General features: G+C 48.3%; 1 protein-coding gene across 9 annotated transcripts in view; it reads left to right on the forward strand.

The window, feature by feature from the left end:
- The window catches only part of BIRC6 (baculoviral IAP repeat containing 6), a 771,630-nt gene that overhangs the window by 698,284 nt on the left and 55,363 nt on the right, over nt 1–17,983 (forward strand). For all 9 annotated transcript variants that reach the window (XM_063917949.1, XM_063917953.1, XM_063917952.1 and 6 more), the window contains one exon: nt 10,498–10,643. In XM_063917949.1, the coding sequence (XP_063774019.1) occupies nt 10,498–10,643 (146 nt within the window). The remainder of the gene's footprint in view (nt 1–10,497; nt 10,644–17,983) is intronic.

The raw sequence follows: 17,983 nt of genomic DNA on the forward strand, positions 1-17,983 counted from the left end.
GCCTTACAAGGGTGAGGAGTTGTTTAGGGATGGTCTCTCGGACCTCGTTTCCACAGCGACAGCTGGGAAGTCAGCATTTTTACCCCATGTTCCCTCACAGCCAAAGAAAGCACCGTATTATCAGGAACAGTCCTTTCGGCCCCAGAAAGGCAAACGGGTTAGAGGCGCGTCCTTTCTGCCCAGAGGCAGAGGTAGAGGGAAAAAGCTGCAACATACAGCCAGTTCCCAGGAACAAAAGTCCTCCCCCGCTTCCTCTAAGTCCACCGCATGACGCTGGGGCTCCACAGGCGGAGCCAGGTACGGTGGGGGCCCGTCTCAAGAACTTCAGCGACCAGTGGGCTCGCTCACGGGTGGATCCCTGGATTCTACAAGTAGTATCTCAGGGGTACAAGCTGGAATTCGAGACGTCTCCCCCTCGCCGTTTCCTCAAATCTGCCTTGCCGACAGCTCCCCCGGACAGGGAGGCAGTGCTGGAGGCGATTCACAAGCTGTATTCTCAGCAGGTGATAATCAAGGTACCCCTCCTTCAACAAGGACGGGGTTACTATTCCACAATGTTTGTGGTACCGAAACCGGACGGTTCGGTGAGACCCATTTTAAATTTAAAATCCGTGAACACTTATATAAGAAGGTTCAAGTTCAAGATGGAATCGCTCAGGGCGGTGATTGCAAGCCTGGACGAGGGGGATTCCATGGTATCACTGGACATCAAGGATGCTTACCTGCATGTCCCCATTTACCCTCCTCACCAGGAGTACCTCAGATTTGTGGTACAGGACTGTCATTACCAATTCCAGACGTTGCCGTTTGGTCTGTCCACGGCACCGAGGGTATTTACCAAGGTAATGGCCGAAATGATACTCCTTCGGAGAAAGGGAGTTTTAATTATCCCGTACTTGGACGATCTCCTTATAAAGGCGAGGTCCAGGGAACAGTTGTTGATCGGTGTAGCACTAGCTCGGGAAGTGCTACAACAGCACGGCTGGATCCTGAATATTCCAAAGTCGCAGCTGGTTCCTACAACGCGTCTACTGTTCCTGGGGATGGTTCTGGACACAGAACAGAAAAAAGTGTTTCTCCCGGAGGAGAAGGCCAAGGAGTTGTCATCTCTAGTCAGAGACCTCCTAAAATCAAAACAGGTGTCGGTGCACCACTGCACGCGAGTCTTGGGAAAGATGGTGGCTTCTTACGAAGCAATTCCATTTGGAAGGTTCCATGCAAGGTTCTTTCAGTGGGATCTGTTGGACAAGTAGTCCGGATCGCATCTTCAGATGCATCGGCTGATAACCCTGTCTCCAAGGACCAGGGTGTCGCTGTTGTGGTGGCTGCAGAGTGCTCATCTTCAAGAGGGCCGCAGATTCGGCATACAGGACTGGGTCCTGGTGACCACGGATGCCAGCCTTCGAGGTTGGGGGGCAGTCACACAGGGAAGAAACTTCCAGGGACTATGGACAAGTCAGGAGACTTCCCTACACATAAATATTCTGGAACTAAGGGCCATTTACAATGCCCTAAGTCAGGCAAGACCCCTGCTTCAACACCAGCCGGTGCTGATCCAGTCAGACAACATCACGGCGGTCGCCCATGTAAACCGACAGGGCGGCACAAGAAGCAGGATGGCAATGGCAGAAGCCACAAGGATTCTCAGATGGGCGGAAAATCATGTGTTAGCACTGTCAGCAGTGTTCATTCCCGGAGTGGACAACTGGGAAGCAGACTTTCTCAGCAGACACGACCTCCACCCGGGAGAGTGGGGACTTCATCCAGAAGTCTTCCAAATGATTGTACACCGGTGGGAAAGGCCACAGGTGGACATGATGGCCTCCCGCCTCAACAAAAAGCGAAAAAGATATTGCGCCAGGTCAAGGGACCCTCAGGCGATAGCTGTGGACGGTCTGGTAACACCGTGGGTGTACCGGTCGGTGTATGTGTTCCCTCCTCTGCCTCTCATACCCAAGGTACTGTTAATACTGGCAAATTCCCCAGATCTTCTCCTGTGTCATCTGGATATGACGGTCCGGTTTCTAAAAGCCAACGGGTGGCTCATCAACTGGAAGAAATCCTCCCTGGTCCCTGCTCAGAGCATGGTGCACCTGGGAGCGCTGTTAGACACTCACAACCAGAGATTGTTCTTCTCTCAGGACAGGATTCGTTGCTTCCTTTCTCGTCCGCAAGTGTCGATACATTCGGCTATGCAGGTGCTGGGCCTCATGGTGTCAGCATTCGACATGGTGGAGTATGCTCAATTCCATTCTCGCCCCCTCCAGAAGCTGATTCTAGCCAAGTGGGACGGCCTGCCTCACCGGATCAGGTCTCACATGATCTCATTGACTCCGGAGGTCCGTCTGTCGCTGCTCTGGTGGCTCCAGGACCAACAATTGTGCAGGGGCCGTCCCTTCTGGATAACCAACTGGGTCCTGTTGACGACAGATGCCAGTCTTAAGAGGTTGGGGCGCAGTGCTGGAGCAGCACTCCTTACAGGGTTAGTGGACCAAGGAGGAATCTCTCCTCTCGATCAACAGTCTGGCGTTGCTGGCGGTCTTCAATGCGTTGAACCTGGCCCAGCATTTAATTCAGAACCGTCCTGTTCAAGTACAGTCGGACAACGCCACCACAGTGGCTTACATAAATCATCAAGGCGGCACTCGAAGCCGTTTGGCAATGAAGGAAGCCTCACGGATTATACAGTGGGCAGAACGCCATCTACCGGCAATATCGGCAATATTCATTCCGGGAGTCCTGAATTGGGAAGCGGACTTTCTCAGTCGTCAGGACGTGCATGCCTGCGAGTGGGGCCTCTATCCAGAAGTGTTTCAACTCCTCGTGGAAAGGTGGGGTCTTCCAGATGTGGATCTGATGGCGTCTCGACACAATCACAAGTTTCCGGTCTTCGGAGCAAGGACAAGGGATCCTCAAGCAGCATTCATGGATGCGCTGGCGGTGCCGTGGAGGTTTCGGCTGCCGTACGTGTTCCCTCCGGTGTCACTCCTGCCCAGGGTAATTCGGAAGTTCAAGCAAGAAAAAGGAAATCTGCTTCTCATAGCTCCGGCGTGGCCCAGACGGCACTGGTTCTCAGACCTGCAAGGCCTATAGTCAGAGCGTCCACTTCTACTTCCACAACACTTCTACTTCCTTCTCGTTCAGGGCCCTTGTGTCTACCAGGACCTAGCCCAGCTATCTTTGACGGCGTGGCTCTTGAAGCTTCCGTCTTGAGGGCTAAGGGTTTTTCTGAAGAGGTCATTAAAACTATGTTGCGGGCCCGGAAACCGGCTTCTGCTCGGATTTACCATAGGGTCTGGCATTCATACTTTGTTTGGTGCGCATCTAACAATTATGACGCTTCCAAGTTTAGTACAGCCAAACTTTTGGCTTTTCTGCAGCAAGGCCTAGATTTAGGCCTGCGTCTGGCCTCCCTCAAGGTTCATATTTCTGCCTTGTGGGTGTGGTTTCAGAGAAAATTGTAAAGACCTGATGATCATACTTTCACTCAGGGTGTGTTGCGTATCCAACCTCCCTATGTCCCGCCTGTGGCTCCTTGGGACTTGTCGGTGGTTTTGGAGGCGTTGCAGGAGCCTCCATTTGAACCTCTTGGTTCAGCTGACCTTAAGTGGCTTTCCCTTAAGGTGGTGTTCTTGCTGGCTATTGCCTCTGCTAGAAGAGTGTCGGATCTGGGTGCCTTGTCTTGTAGTTCCCCATATCTGATTTTTCACAGTGACCGGGCGGTTCTTAGGACTCGTCCCGGATATTTACCTAAGGTGGTTTCTTCGTTCCACCTTAATCAGGAGATTGTGGTTCCAGCCTTTGTCTCTCCTGATTTGTCTCCCAAAGAGCGGTCTTTGGATGTGGTACGGGCTCTCCGTATCTATGTGAAGAGAACTGCTTCTATTCGAAAATCTGATTCTCTTTGTTTTGTTTGGATTTCACAAACGTGGCTGGCCTGCTCACAAGCAGACCCTGGCCAGATGGATTAGAATGGTGATTGCACATGCTTATGTGAAGGCTGGTCTGTCAGCTCCTGCTCACATTACGACCCATTCTACTCGGTCTGTTGGACCTTCTTGGGCGGCCCACCGTGGTGCGACCCTTGAACAATTGTGCAAGGCGGCTACGTGGTCCTCAGTGAACACGTTCATAAGGTTCTATGCCTTCGATACTGCCGCTTCCCAGGATGCTTCCTTTGGACGCCGGGTACTTGTGCCCGCTACAGTGCGTCCCCTCCCATAAGGAACTGCTTTAGGACATCCCCATTGTCCAGACTTGTGGAGCCCAGTGTACCCCGCAGCAGAAAACTAGTTTTATGGTAAGAACTTACCTTTGTTAAAACTCTTTCTGCGAGGTACACTGGGCTACACAAGGCACCCACCCTGACGCACTTAGCTTCTTTGGGTTGATATGGCATTAGCCGCTGACACTTCTCTTGTCATGAGAGTATGGTATATGTGGCTACTAACCGTTGTCTCTTTTCCTGCTACTGCATTGGGCTGGTTAACTAAAACTGAGCTCCTGTGCTGGGAGGCGGGGTGATATAGGAGGTTGTGCTGTGCATTCTGGGAACAGTCAAAGCTTTGAGTCTGTTGGTGCCTCGGATCAAGATCCTACTCTACACCCATTGTCCAGACTTGTGGAGCCCAGTGTACCTCGCAGAAAGAGTTTTAACAAAGGTAAGTTCTTACCATAAAACTCGTTTTACCTCACTCTGACCATTTAGTTGACATACGTCAGGAGTCCTGGGAAAATCCAGGAAAGAAATTCACGCCTCACAAGAAGATGCTGGCTCGCTACCCCCTTGCTGCGGAGCTAAGTAATAATTGGGAAACACCCCGCCAGTGGATTCGCAGGTGGCGCGGCTGGTGGTAACCTCAGCTCTGCCTGTAACTACCGTTGCGTCTCTGAGAGAGCCGACGCATAAACATGTGGAGGGTTGTTTAAAGGCAATTTACACCCTAACCGGTGCTGCGCATAGGCCCACCATTGCAGCGACATGGGTTGCAGAAGCTGTGGAAGCGTGGGCTCAGGAGCTGGAGGCGGAGTTGCCTTCCAACTCTTCTGATCATGCTAGACAATGCTTGTCATATATTGTCACAGCGTCTCATTACATTAAGGAGGCGGCTTCTGATGCCGTTATTCTGGTGGCCAAGGCTTCTACTACGTCCATTCTGGCTCGCCGGATTCTCTTGGTTACGGTCCTGGTCTGTGGATATGGACTCTAAGAAAACCCTGGAGGTACTCCCTTTTAAGGGAGACATTCTTTTCGGAGAAGACCTCAACAAGATAGTGGGTGACTTAGATTGTGCTAAAACAGCATGTCTGCCTAGTACTGCTCCTTCGGTGCCGAAGGCTAAGAGTACTCAATTTCGCTCCTTTCATCCTTCAGGGAAAACAAAAGGTCAGGCGTACCCAAAACAGGTTCGCTCTTCCAAATCCAATAAGCCCAAACGGGCCTGGGCTGCCCATCAGCCTGCTTCAAAAATTGACAAGCCTGCCGCTTGACAGGGCGGGCCTCCCTCTGGGGGATCCCAGGGTGGGGGGCCGACTTCCAGGGTATACCCAGGAATGGCTGAAGACCACTTCCGATGCCTGGGTACGGGAAGTCGTCACTCGAGGTTACACCGTATCCTTCAAGAATCGCCCCCCTCATCGATTTTGCCTGACAGACGTCCCTTCGGACCAGGTGAAGGCACAAACTCTTCATTCTGTGGTACAGTTCCTCCTGGACACACGAGTGGTAGTACAGGTGCCTCTGGCTCAGAGAGGCAAGGGGTACTATTAAACGCTGTTCCTAGTCCCGAAACCGAATGGGTCCTCCCAGCCCATTCTCAACCTCAAGTCCTTGAACAAATTGTGAGGGTCTCCAAGTTTCGTATGGAAACTCTTTGCTCTATTGTTCTGGCCTTGGAACCAAGGGGATTATATGGTCTCCCTGGACATACAGGATGCTTACCTGCATATTCCCATTGCAGTTTCACATCAGCAGTACTTGAGGTATGCGGTTGGCAACCTCCATTACCATTTTTGGGCGTTACCTTTGGTTTGACCACGGCTCCTCGAGTCTTCACCAAGGTCATGGCGGTAATGACGGCTGTGCTCCGCTGTCAAGGGGTCAGGATCCTACCGTACCTGGACGACTTGTTGATCCTGGCAAATTCCCCAGAAATTCTCCTACACCATCTGGATCTGACTATCCAGTTTCTGCAAGCCCACGGGTGGCTCATCAACTGGAAGAAATCTTCCCTGATCCCTGCTCAGAGCATGGTGCACCTGGGGGCGTTGTTGGACACTCACAACCAGCGGTTGTACTTGTCTCAGGAGAAAGTCCTGAAGCTTCAGGACAGGATTCGATGCTTCCTATCTCGTCCGCAAGTGTCAATACATTCGGTAGTGCAAGTGCTAGGTCTCATGGTGTTGGCTTTCGACATGGTGGAGTACGCTCAATTCCATTCCCGCCCTCTGCAGAAGCTGATTCTTGCCAATTGGGACGACCTGCCTCACCGGATCAGGTCTCAAATGATCTCCTTGTCTTCAGAGGTCCGTCTGTCACTGAGCTGGTGGCTTCAGCACCAACGATTTGAGCAGGGGTCATCCCTTCTGGATCTCCAACTGGGTTCTTCTGACGACGGATGCCAGTCTGAGAGGTTGGGGCGCGGTGTTGGAGCAACACTCCCTTCAGGGTCGGTGGACCAAGGAGCAGTCTCTCCTACCGATAAAGATTCTGGAATTATGGGCGGTGTTCAACGCATTGAACTTGGCCCAGCATTTAATACAGAACAGACCGGTTCAAGTGCAGTCGGACAACGCCACCACAGTGGGGTACATCAATCATCAAGGCGGCACTCGAAGCCGCATGGCAATGAGGGAAGTATCACGGATTCTTCAGTGGGCGGAACGCCATCTGCCAGCCATATCGGCAGTGTTCATTCCGGAGGTCCTAAACTGGGAAGCGGATTTTCTCAGTCGTCCGGACGTACACGCCGGAGGATGGAGCCTCCATCCAGATGTGTTTCAACTCCTCGTGGACAAGTGGGGCCTTCCAGATGTGGACCTGATGGCATCTTGACACAATCACAAGGTTCCGGTCTTCGGAGCAAGGACAAGGGATCCTCAAGCAGCGTTCATGGACGCACTGGCAATTCCATGGAACTTTTGGCTGCCATACGTGTTCCCTCCGGTGTCACTCCTGCCCAGAGTAATAAGGAAGTTCAAGCAAGAAGGAGGAATCCTACTTCTGATCGCTCCAGCGTGGCCCAGACGGCATTGGTTCTCAGTCGTTCAGGGTCTCTCGATAGAGCGTCCCCTTCTACTTCCGCAGCGCCCAGATCTCCTCGTTCAGGGCCCCTGTGTATATCAGGATTTAGCCCGATTGGCTTTGATGGCGTGGCTCTTGAAACTTCCGTCTTAAGGGCCAAAGGATTTTCTGAGGCGGTCATTCAAACCCATGTTGAAGGCCCGGAAACCGGCTTCTGCTCGGATTTACCATAGGGTCTGGAATTCTTACTTTGCTTGGTGTGCATCTAACAATCATAAGTTTAGTACTGCAAAACTTTTGGCCTTTCTACAACAAGGCATGGACTTGGGTCTTCGTCTGGCCTCCATCAAGGTTCATATTTCTGCCCTGTCTGTTTGGTTCCAGAGAAAAATTGCAACTTTACCTGATGTTCATACATTTACTCACGGTGTGTTGCGGATTCAACCTCCTTACAACCCGCCTGTGGCTCCTTGGGACGTGTTTGTGGTTCTGGAGGCGTTGAAAGGGTCTCCGTTTGAGCCTCTTAAATCGGCAGACCTTAAGTGGCTTTCTCTTTAGGTGTTGTTTCTGCCGGCTGTTGCCTCTGCCAGACGGGTGTCTGATCTGGGTGCCTTGTCTTGTAGGTCCCCATATCTGATTTTTCACCGTGACCTGGTGGTTCTTAGAACGCGTCTTGGGTACCTACCTAAGGTGGTGTCTTCTTTCCTCCTTAATCAGGAGATTGTGGTTCCGGCCTTTGCCTTTCCTGAATTGTCTTCCAAAGAGCGGTCTTTTGATATGGTACGGGCTCTCTTTGTATCTATGTGAAGAGGACAGCTCCTATCAGGAAGTCTGATTCTCTCTTTGTACTGTTTGGTTTTTACAAACGTGGCTGGCCTGCTCACAAGCAGACCTTGGCCAGATGGATTAGAATGGTGATTGCCCATTCTTATGTACAGGCTGGTCGTCCAGCACCTGTTACTATTAAGGCCCATTCTACTTTGTCTGTTGGACCTTCTTGGGCGGCCCGCAGTGGTGCGACCCTTGAACAATTGTGCAAGGCGGCTACGTGGTCCTAAGTGAACACGTTCAGAAGGTTCTATTCCTTCGATACATCCGCCTCCCAGGATGCTTTCTTTGGACACCGGGTTCTCGTGTCCGCTACAATGCGTCCCCTCCCATAAGGAACTGCTTTAGGACATCCGTGATGTTATTCCCTGTGGAGCCCAGTGTACCCCGCAGCAGAAAACGAGATTTATGGTAAGAACTTACCGTTGTTAAATCTTTCTGCGAGGTACACTGGGCTCCACAAGGCGCCCACCCTGACTCACTTAGCTTCTTTGGGTTGGTATGGCATTAGCTGCTGACACTTTCTCCTGTCATGAGAATGTGGTGTTTGTGGCTACTAACAGTTGTCGTCTCTTTTGCCTGCTACTGCATAGAACTAGTTAACAAAAACTGAGCTCCTGTGCACGGAGGCGGGGTTATGCATTCTGGGAACAGTCAAAGCTTTGAGCCTGTTGGTGCCTCGGATCAAGATCCTACTCTACACCCCGATGTTATTCCCTGTGGAGCCCAGTGTACCTCGCAGAAAGAGATTTAACAACAGTAAGTTCTTACCATAAATCTCGCTATGCAGCCTAATACTACGGGGTTATTATGGATGCATTCCCACCACTACCACCATTTGAATCTGCCTTAGAATGTTGTATATTTTGTCTAACCTTTCATTTGCAAAAGTCAAAAATGTATTTTTATCTTTTTAAGACCTCTTTGGTGCCATTTGCATTTTCAGGGCAAATATTGCACCATTCATGCTCTGGGTAGATTTCCATGTCAGATTTCATTAGATAGTGTTTATTAATGATGTTAGGTGCATTTCAAACTGTCAAAAGGCAAAAATAAAATGCTGTGAACAACCTACTGTACTTGTCCTAAAAAGAACTGTAAATAGTTTAAAAGTGAAGAAATAAAGTAACACTTAGAGTTGGAGGTGATTATCTAAAAACTGAGCTTCAAACGCCGTTGCATATACAACACTATCCCATGGCTGCGCTGGTTAGAACAGATCATACATTACCCATTGTAAAGGTTTGAACATGATTAATTGTCTCTACGCTGAAAATTACTGTGGCAGGACCAAGTGAAGGGCGCTTAAGTACTGGAAATATTTTTTTTGTTTTGCAAACAAAACCTTGAGGGGGGGGGGGGTTGAGTAGAGAAAAACACTCCAGCTAACGATTGCAAAGCAAAAGTAATTCTCCTATCATCTCAGGGGGCAGATCTAAGGTGCTTTCTGCTGCGCCAGTGCTTTCTGGCGTGGAACGTATTTGTAAAGAAAAGTGCTGTGCAAGTGGAAACTGCCATGTCGGCCAATTAATTTATTTAGTCTAATGCCATAACATAATTGTTTTTTATTTATAAAGTAACTTTTGCCAAATTGTTCCCTTGTCATGTCAGAATATACCACAATACATTTTCTTTATCAGCTTTGCGGTTACTGATCTAAATCAGACCACAAAATATTGGGCTGCAGCAATTTAAATGCACGACTCTCGAATAATATTGATTAGCAAGAGAAGCATCTTGTGTAAAGCCAACATTACTATTGTTTGTTTTAAGATACCTTACTTTGCAAAACTTGTGCTGGAGACATTCTGACAGCTGGTGGTTTCTTGGTTTTCTAAGAAAATGCCTCAAAAGAGTAATTTGTCAGTGAGCAGATAATGTGCTGAATGCAGAGAAACAAGGAAACCTGATTGCTAAGGAATAAGCAAATATAATTTATTGTTGGTAGCATGGAGCTGGGTATAAAAACAGTACACCTGCCTGTCTTAGTCTTTTTCCATCCCTCTGGGTCACTGCCTAATCATACAACTTTAATCATACTTGATTATGTTTCAAAATACAATGCTGATGTGATTTTCTAATATTAGTCTGCATTTCTAAAGCCGCAATTTGTTATTACAGTATTTTATTAAACTTTTATTTTAGGCCACATCCTTAAATATTGGTTGTTAGGAACCATGATTTCTGGTGACCTTTTTGTTTTGCTTTCTTTTGTTTGTGTGATGTCATCATATCTTTGTGTGTTTTTAATACAAAATAACATTTTCATAATGTAAATTGGTGTCATATTTAGGTTTTCAGCATACAATAGCTATTAGCCTGTGATTTATTGATTTTGTACTGAGCATGTGTTCAAAGGGAAATGTTGCATCTCACTTGAGAAAGGATGTCATCTTTTGTTTCATTCTCTGCCCAAAACCTCATAGGTCCAAGAAAGATAAGGCCAAGGCTGGAGTAAAACCAGATGCATCTGATCCCGAGCCAGAAGGCCTGACTCTTCTGGTGCCAGACATTCAGAGAACTGCAGAGATAGTTTATGCCGCCACCACCAGCCTCCGGCAAGCTAATCAAGGTAAGACCTAGTCAGGGAACTAACTCATAACCATTCTAATGACTTTACAAATGTTTGTGGCTGCATTGCTGTTTCTAATAATTAGCACTTCAAATGTACAGTGTTTAAAGTGGTTTAGGGTCATATGAAATGTGATATTTGTTAAAAGTTTGTATGCAGTCAGTGTACCATATTCAAATGATACAGAATCATTTTTACTTCCTGTGTCTCCTTGCACTTAATTATATTGTTACCAAATATATGTGCTAGGTTTGTATCTGACAAGGCCACATAATTGTTTTCTGATTTCTATTATGGTGACTTGGAAATAAAGTAACATTAGTGAATGAATTCAACTCAAAAAATATTCTCTTTAGTGTATCCTTTCATGTTTACATAGATAATAACAGATAGTTTAAACCCAATCCAGGATTCCTCTCACTATTAATGTTTTGTCCTTTTTCCCCATCATTTATTGTGTACACAAGTGCTTTACATACCAGGGCCATTGGTAAAACAAAAGCCTGTTCAGTAAAAAAAAGTTCTTACCCTAGCTTTCAGTACTTATGTAAAGTACATATTTTGGTATTGATATACTTAGAACACATGGCTGTTACATTTTCTAGGTAATGTAATGTGGTAGGAAACTTTGAGGGGTATTCAATTAGGGCCATATTTCTCTATTTCTCTATCGTCCTAAGTGGATGCTGGGGTTCCTGAAAGGACCATGGGGAATAGCGGCTCCGCAGGAGACAGGGCACAAAAAAGTAAAGCTTTTACCAGATCAGGTGGTGTGCACTGGCTCCTCCCCCTATGACCCTCCTCCAGACTCCAGTTAGATTTTGTGCCCGAACGAGAAGGGTGCAATCTAGGTGGCTCTCCTAAAGAGCTGCTTAGAGAAAGTTTAGCTTAGGTTTTTTACTTTACAGTGAGTCCTGCTGGCAACAGGATCACTGCAACGAGGGACTTAGGGGAGAAGTAGTGAACTCACCTGCGTGCAGAGTGGATTTGCTGCTTGGCTACTGGACACTAGCTCCAGAGGGACGATCACAGGTACAGCCTGGATGGTCACCGGAGCCGCGCCGCCGGCCCCCTTGCAGACGCTGAAGAGAGAAGAGGTCCAAAATCGGCGGCTGAAGACTCCTGAGTCTTCATAAAGGTAGCGCACAGCACTGCAGCTGTGCGCCATTTTCCTCTCAGCACACTTCACACAACAGTCACTGAGGGTGCAGAGCGCTGGGGGGGGCGCTCTGAGAGGCAAATAAAAACCTTATTAGAGGCAAAAAAATACCTCACATATAGCCCACAGAGGCTATATGGAGATATTTAACCCCTGCCTAACTTCAAAAATAGCGGGAGACGAGCCCGCCGTAAAAGGGGCGGGGCCTATCTCCTCAGCACACAGCGCCATTTTCTCTCACAGAAAAGCTGGAGAGAAGGCTCCCAGGCTCTCCCCTGCACTGCACTACAGAAACAGGGTTAAAACAGAGAGGGGGGGCACTGATTTTGGCGATATTGTATATATATAAAAGATGCTATAAGGGAGAAACACTTATATAAGGTTGTCCCTATATAATTATAGCGTTTTTGGTGTGTGCTGGCAGACTCTCCCTCTGTCTCCCCAAAGGGCTAGTGGGTCCTGTCCTCTGTCAGAGCATTCCCGGTGTGTGTGCTGTGTGTCGGTACGTGTGTGTCGACATGTATGAGGACGATGTTGGTGAGGAGGCGGAGAAATTGCCTGTAATGGTGATGTCACTCTCTAGGGAGTCGACACCGGAATGGATGGCTTATTTAGAGAATTACGTGAGAATGTCAACACGCTGCAAGGTCGGTTGACGACATGAGACGGCCGACAATCTATTAGGACCGGTCCAGGCGTCTCAGAAACACCGTCAGGGGTTTTAAAAACGCCCATTTACCTCAGTCGGTCGACACAGACACAGACACGGACACTGAATACAGTGTCGACGGTGAATAAACAAATGTATTTCTCATTAGGGCCACACGTTAAGGGCAATGAAGGAGGTGTTACGTGTTTCTGATACTACAAGTACCACAAGAAAGGGTATTATGTGGGAGTGGAAAAAACTACCTGTAGTTTTTCCTGAATCAGATAAAATAAAATGAAGTGTGTGATGATGCGTAGGGTTACCCCGATAGCAAATATTGGCGTTATACCCTTTCCCGCCAGAAATTAGGGTACGTTGGGAAACACCCCTTAGGGTGATAAGGCGCTCACACGCTTATCAAGTGGCGTTACCGTCTCCAGATACGGCCGCCCTCAAGGAGCCAGCTGATAGGAAGCTGAAAAAATATCCTAAAAAGTATATACACACATACGGTGGTTATACTGCGACCAGCGATCGCCATCAGCCTGGAGATGCAGTGCTGGGTTGGCTTGGTCGGATTCCCTGACTGAAAATATTTTATTCATGTAGAGCATTTAATAGGATGCATTCTATATATATGTATGTGAGATGCACAGAGGGATATTTGCTCTCTGGCATCAAGATAAGTGCGTTGTCCATATCTCCCAGAAGATGTCAGGGACACGACAGTGGTCAGGTGATACAGATCCCATACGGCAGATGGAAGTATTGCTGTATAAAGGGAAGGAGTTATTTGGGGGTCGGTCCATCGGACCTGGGGACCACAGCAACAGCTGGGAAAACCTTTTTTACCCCAAGTTACATCTCAGCTAAAAAAGACACCGTCTTTTCAGCCTCAATCTTTCCTTTCCCATGAGGGCATGCAGGCAAAAGGCCAGTCATATCTGCCCAGACATAGAGGTAAGGGAAGTAGACTGCAGCAGGCAGCCCTTTCCCAGGAAAAGAAGCCCTCCACCGCGTCTGCCAAGTCCTCAGCATGACGCTGGGGCCGTGCAAGCGGACTCAAGGTGGGGGGGTAGTCTCAAGAGTCTCAGGGCGCAGTGGGATCACTCGCAAGTTGACCCCTAGATCGTACGAGTATTATCCCAGGGGTAAAGATTGGAGAGTCGAGACATCTTCTCCTCGCAGGTTCCTGAAGTCTGCTTTACCAACGGCTCCCTCCGACAGGGAGGCAGCATTGGAAACAATTCACAAGCTGTATATCCAGCAGGTGATAATCAAAGTACCCCTCCTACGACAAGGAAAAGGGTATTATTTTTCCACACTATATTGTGGTACTGAAGCCAGACGGCTTGGTGACACATAGTCTAAATCTAAAATGTTTTGAACACTTACATAAAAGGTTCAAATCGAGATAAAGTCACTCAGAGCAGTGATAGCGAACCGGAAAAAAGGGGACTATATGGTGTCCCTGGACATCAAGGATTACCTCCATGTCCAAATTTTGTCCTTCTCATCAAGGGTACCTCTGGTTCGTGGTACAGAACTGTCAATATCAGTTTCAGACGATGCCGTTTGAATTATCCACGGCACCCCGGGCCTTTTTACCAAGGTAATGGCCGAAAAGATGTTTCTTCAAAGAAAAAAGGCATCTAAATTATCCCTTACTTGCACGACCTAAAAAGGGCAAGTTCCAGAGAACAGTTGGAGGTCGGAAGAGCACTATCTAAAGTAGTTCTTCGACGGCACGACTGGATTCTAAATATTCCAAGAATCGCAGCTGTTTTCCGACGATACGTCTGCTGTTCCTAGGGATGATTCTGGACACGGTTCAGAAAAAGGTTTTTCTTCCCGAGGAAAAAGCCAAGGAGTTATCCGACCTGTCAGGAACCTCCTAAAACCAGGAAAGGTGTCTGTACATCAATGCACAAGAGTCCTGGGAAAAATGGTGGCTTTTTACGAAGCAATTCCATTCGGCAGATTCCATGCAAGAATTTTCCAAAGGGATCTGTTGGACAAATGGTCAGGGTCGCATCCTCAGATGCACCTGCGAATAACCCGGTCGCCAAGGACAAGGGTATATCTTCTGTGGGGGTTGCAAAAGGCTCATCTATTGGAGGGCCGCAGATTCGGCATACAGGATTTGATCCTGGTGACCACGGACGCCAGCCTGAGAGGTTGGGGAGCAGTCACACAAGGAAGAAACTTCCAGGGGGTATGGACGAACCTGGAAAAGTCTCTTCACATAAACATTCTGGTACTAAGAGCAATCTAAAATGCTCTAAGCCAGGCGGAACCACTCCTGCAAGGAAAACCGGTGTTGATTCAGTCGGACAACATCACGGCGGTCGCCCATGTAAACAGACAGGGCGGCACAAGAAGCAGGAGTGCAATGGCAGAAGCTGCCAAGATTCTTCGCTGGGCGGAGAATCACGTAATAGCACTGTCAGCAGTGTTCTTCCCGGGCGTGGACAACTGGGAAGCAGACTTCCTCAGCAGACACGATATTCACCCGGGAGAGGGGGGTCTTCATCCAGAAGTCTTCCACATGCTAATAAACTGTTGGGGAAGACCAATGGTAGACATGATGGCGTCTCGCCTCAACAAGAAACTGGACAAGTATTGCGCCAGGTCAAGAGATCCACAGGCAATAGCTGTGGACGCACTGGTAACACCTTGGGTGTACAAATCAGTATATGTGTTTCCTCCTCTGCCTCTCATACCAAAGGTATTGAAGATTATACGGTGAGGAGGAGTAAGAACAATACTAGTGGCTCCGGATGGCCAAGAAGGACTTGGTACCCGGAACTTCAAGAGTTGGTCACGGACGACCCGTGCCCTCTACTTCTGAGAAGGGACCTGCTACAACAGGGTCCCTGTCTCTTTCAAGACTTACCGCGGCTGCGTTTGACGGCATGGCGGTTGAACGCCAGATCCTAAAAGGGAAAGGCATTCCAGAAGAAGTCATTCCTACCTTGATTAAGGCAAGGAAGGAAGTCACCGCGAAACATTATCACCGCATTTGGCGAAAATATGTCGCGTGGTGCGAGGATCGGAGTGTTCCGACGGAGGAATTTCAACTGGGTCGTTTCCTACATTTCCTACAATCAGGATTGTCTATGGGTCTCAAATTGAGATCTATTAAGGTTCAAATTTCGGCCCTGTCAATATTCTTCCAAAAAGAATTGGCCTCAGTTCCTGAGGTACAGACTTTTGTTAAAGGAGTACTGCATATACAGCCTCCTGTGGTGCCTCCGGTGGCACCGTGGGATCTAAATGTAGTTTTAGATTTCCTCAAATCCCATTGGTTTGAACCATTGAAAAAGGTGGATTTTAAATATCTCACATGGAAAGTGACTATGTTACTGGCCCTGGCTTCCGCCAGGAGAGTATCTGAATTGGCGGCTTTATCTTATAAAAGCCCTTATCTAATCTTCCATTCGGATAGGGCAGAACTGAGGACTCGTCCGCATTTTCTCCCTAAGGTGGTATCAGCGTTTCCCCTGAACCAACCTATTGTGGTGCCTGCGGCCACTGGCGACTTGGAGGACTCCAAGTTGTTGGACGTTGTCAGAGCCTTAAAAATATACATTTCAAGGACGGCTGAAGTCAGAAAATCTGACTCGCTGTTGATACTATATGCACCCAACAAGTTGGGTGCCCCTGCTTCTAAGCAGACGATTGCTCGTTGGATTTGTAACACAATTCAACTTGCTCATTCTGTGGCAGGCCTGCCACAACCTAAATCTGTTAAGGCCCATTCCACAAGGAAGGTGGGCTCATCTTGGGCGGCTGCCCGAGGGGTCTCGGCATTACAATTCTGTCGAGCAGCTACGTGGTCGGGGGAAAACACGTTTGTAAAATTCTACAAATTTGATACCCTGGCAAAAGAGGACTTGGAATTCTCTCATTCGGTGCTGCAGAGTCATCCGCACTCTCCCGCCCGTTTGGGAGCTTTGGTATAATCCCCATGGTCCTTTCAGGAACCCCAGCATCCACTTAGGACGATAGAGAAAATGAGAATTTACTTACCGATAATTCTATTTCTCGGAGTCCGTAGTGGATGCTGGGCGCCCATCCCAAGTGCGGATTATCTGCAATACTGTACATAGTTATTGTTAACAAATTCGGGTTATATTGTTAAGGAGCCATCTTTAAGAGGCTCTTTCTGTTATCATACTGTTAACTGGGTTTAGATCACAAGTTGTACGGTGTGATTGGTGTGGCTGGTATGAGTCTTACCCGGGATTCAAATTGCCTCCCTTATTGTGTACGCTCGTCCGGGCACAGTACCTAACTGGAGTCTGGAGGAGGGTCATAGGGGGAGGAGCCAGTGCACACCACCTGATCTGGTAAAAGCTTTACTTTTTTGTGCCCTGTCTCCTGCGGAGCCGCTATTCCCCATGGTCCTTTCAGGAACCCCAGCATCCACTACGGACTCCGAGAAATAGAATTATCGGTAAGTAAATTCTCATTTTTCACCCTATTCAATAGCAGGGTCGTTTTTTCGCCTTGGCAAAAAATTTGACATGAGCGAAAAACATGTGGATCAGCAAATCCACAGGTTTTCACACCTGCGCCTGCGAAAATGCTATCCGTTTTCGCAAATGTTTACGCTTTTTTCGCCAGCACCTTTTCGCTAAAAAAATAAGTGAAAAGGCATTGGCAAAAATGCTTTAAAAACGGGCAAAAACGGCCTGCAATTGAATACGCAGGGGAGTGAATTCGATGGCTCTGAAATTGTTGGAGCTAATTGAATACCCCCCTATGTGGGTAAAATCATGAGGTTTTTCTAAAAATTGTTGTTCTACTTTTAAAATAAAAACAGAAAAACATTAGTTTTGGATTCCTGCTTACATTCTCCTCCAGAGTGTGTCACCCAGCGCTAGCTTTCAGTTGGAGCTGTAAGTCTAACCAGTCATTTAACTAACCTGCATAGGGGTATATTCAATTAGGGTCGGATCCATTCCGACATGCATTTGGATCCGACAACCCCTATTCAATCTCATCTCAATTCGACTTTAAAAAAGTCAAATTGAGATGAGGGACCCAGAGGAGGAGAGGGGGGGACAGCCACGGGCAGACCAACGGGGACAGCCGCGGGCAGACGGAGGAGAGCAGCGCTACAGTAGCACTGCAGGAGGATGTCTCACAGCCGCCAGACCTCACGGCAGTGTCCATCGGGCTCCAGCAAGCGTGACCTCACTTGCTGGAGCTGGGTGGACGCGGCGCGGCTGCGAGACATCATGCTGCAGCGCTGTGCTTTAGCGCTTCTCTACTCTGTATGCCCACGGCTGTCCCCCGTCTCCCCGCAGCGCCCACCCCATCCCCCCCCCATCTCCTCCACTGGGTCCCACATCTCAGTCCGACATTTTTTTATGTTGGAAACGAGTCCAAATCCTGTCGAATTTGGCCCCATTTCACTCAAAAGTACGAATTCCACGACTTGTTGAATAAAAACTGATTGGATTGAATAGGTCGAATCACTATTCGACAGTAAAAAGTCGAAAACTGACGTCTTTTTGACAGACG

The sequence above is a fragment of the Pseudophryne corroboree genome, chromosome 4 (assembly GCF_028390025.1).
Source record: "Pseudophryne corroboree isolate aPseCor3 chromosome 4, aPseCor3.hap2, whole genome shotgun sequence".
NCBI classification, from domain to species: Eukaryota; Metazoa; Chordata; class Amphibia; order Anura; family Myobatrachidae; genus Pseudophryne; species Pseudophryne corroboree.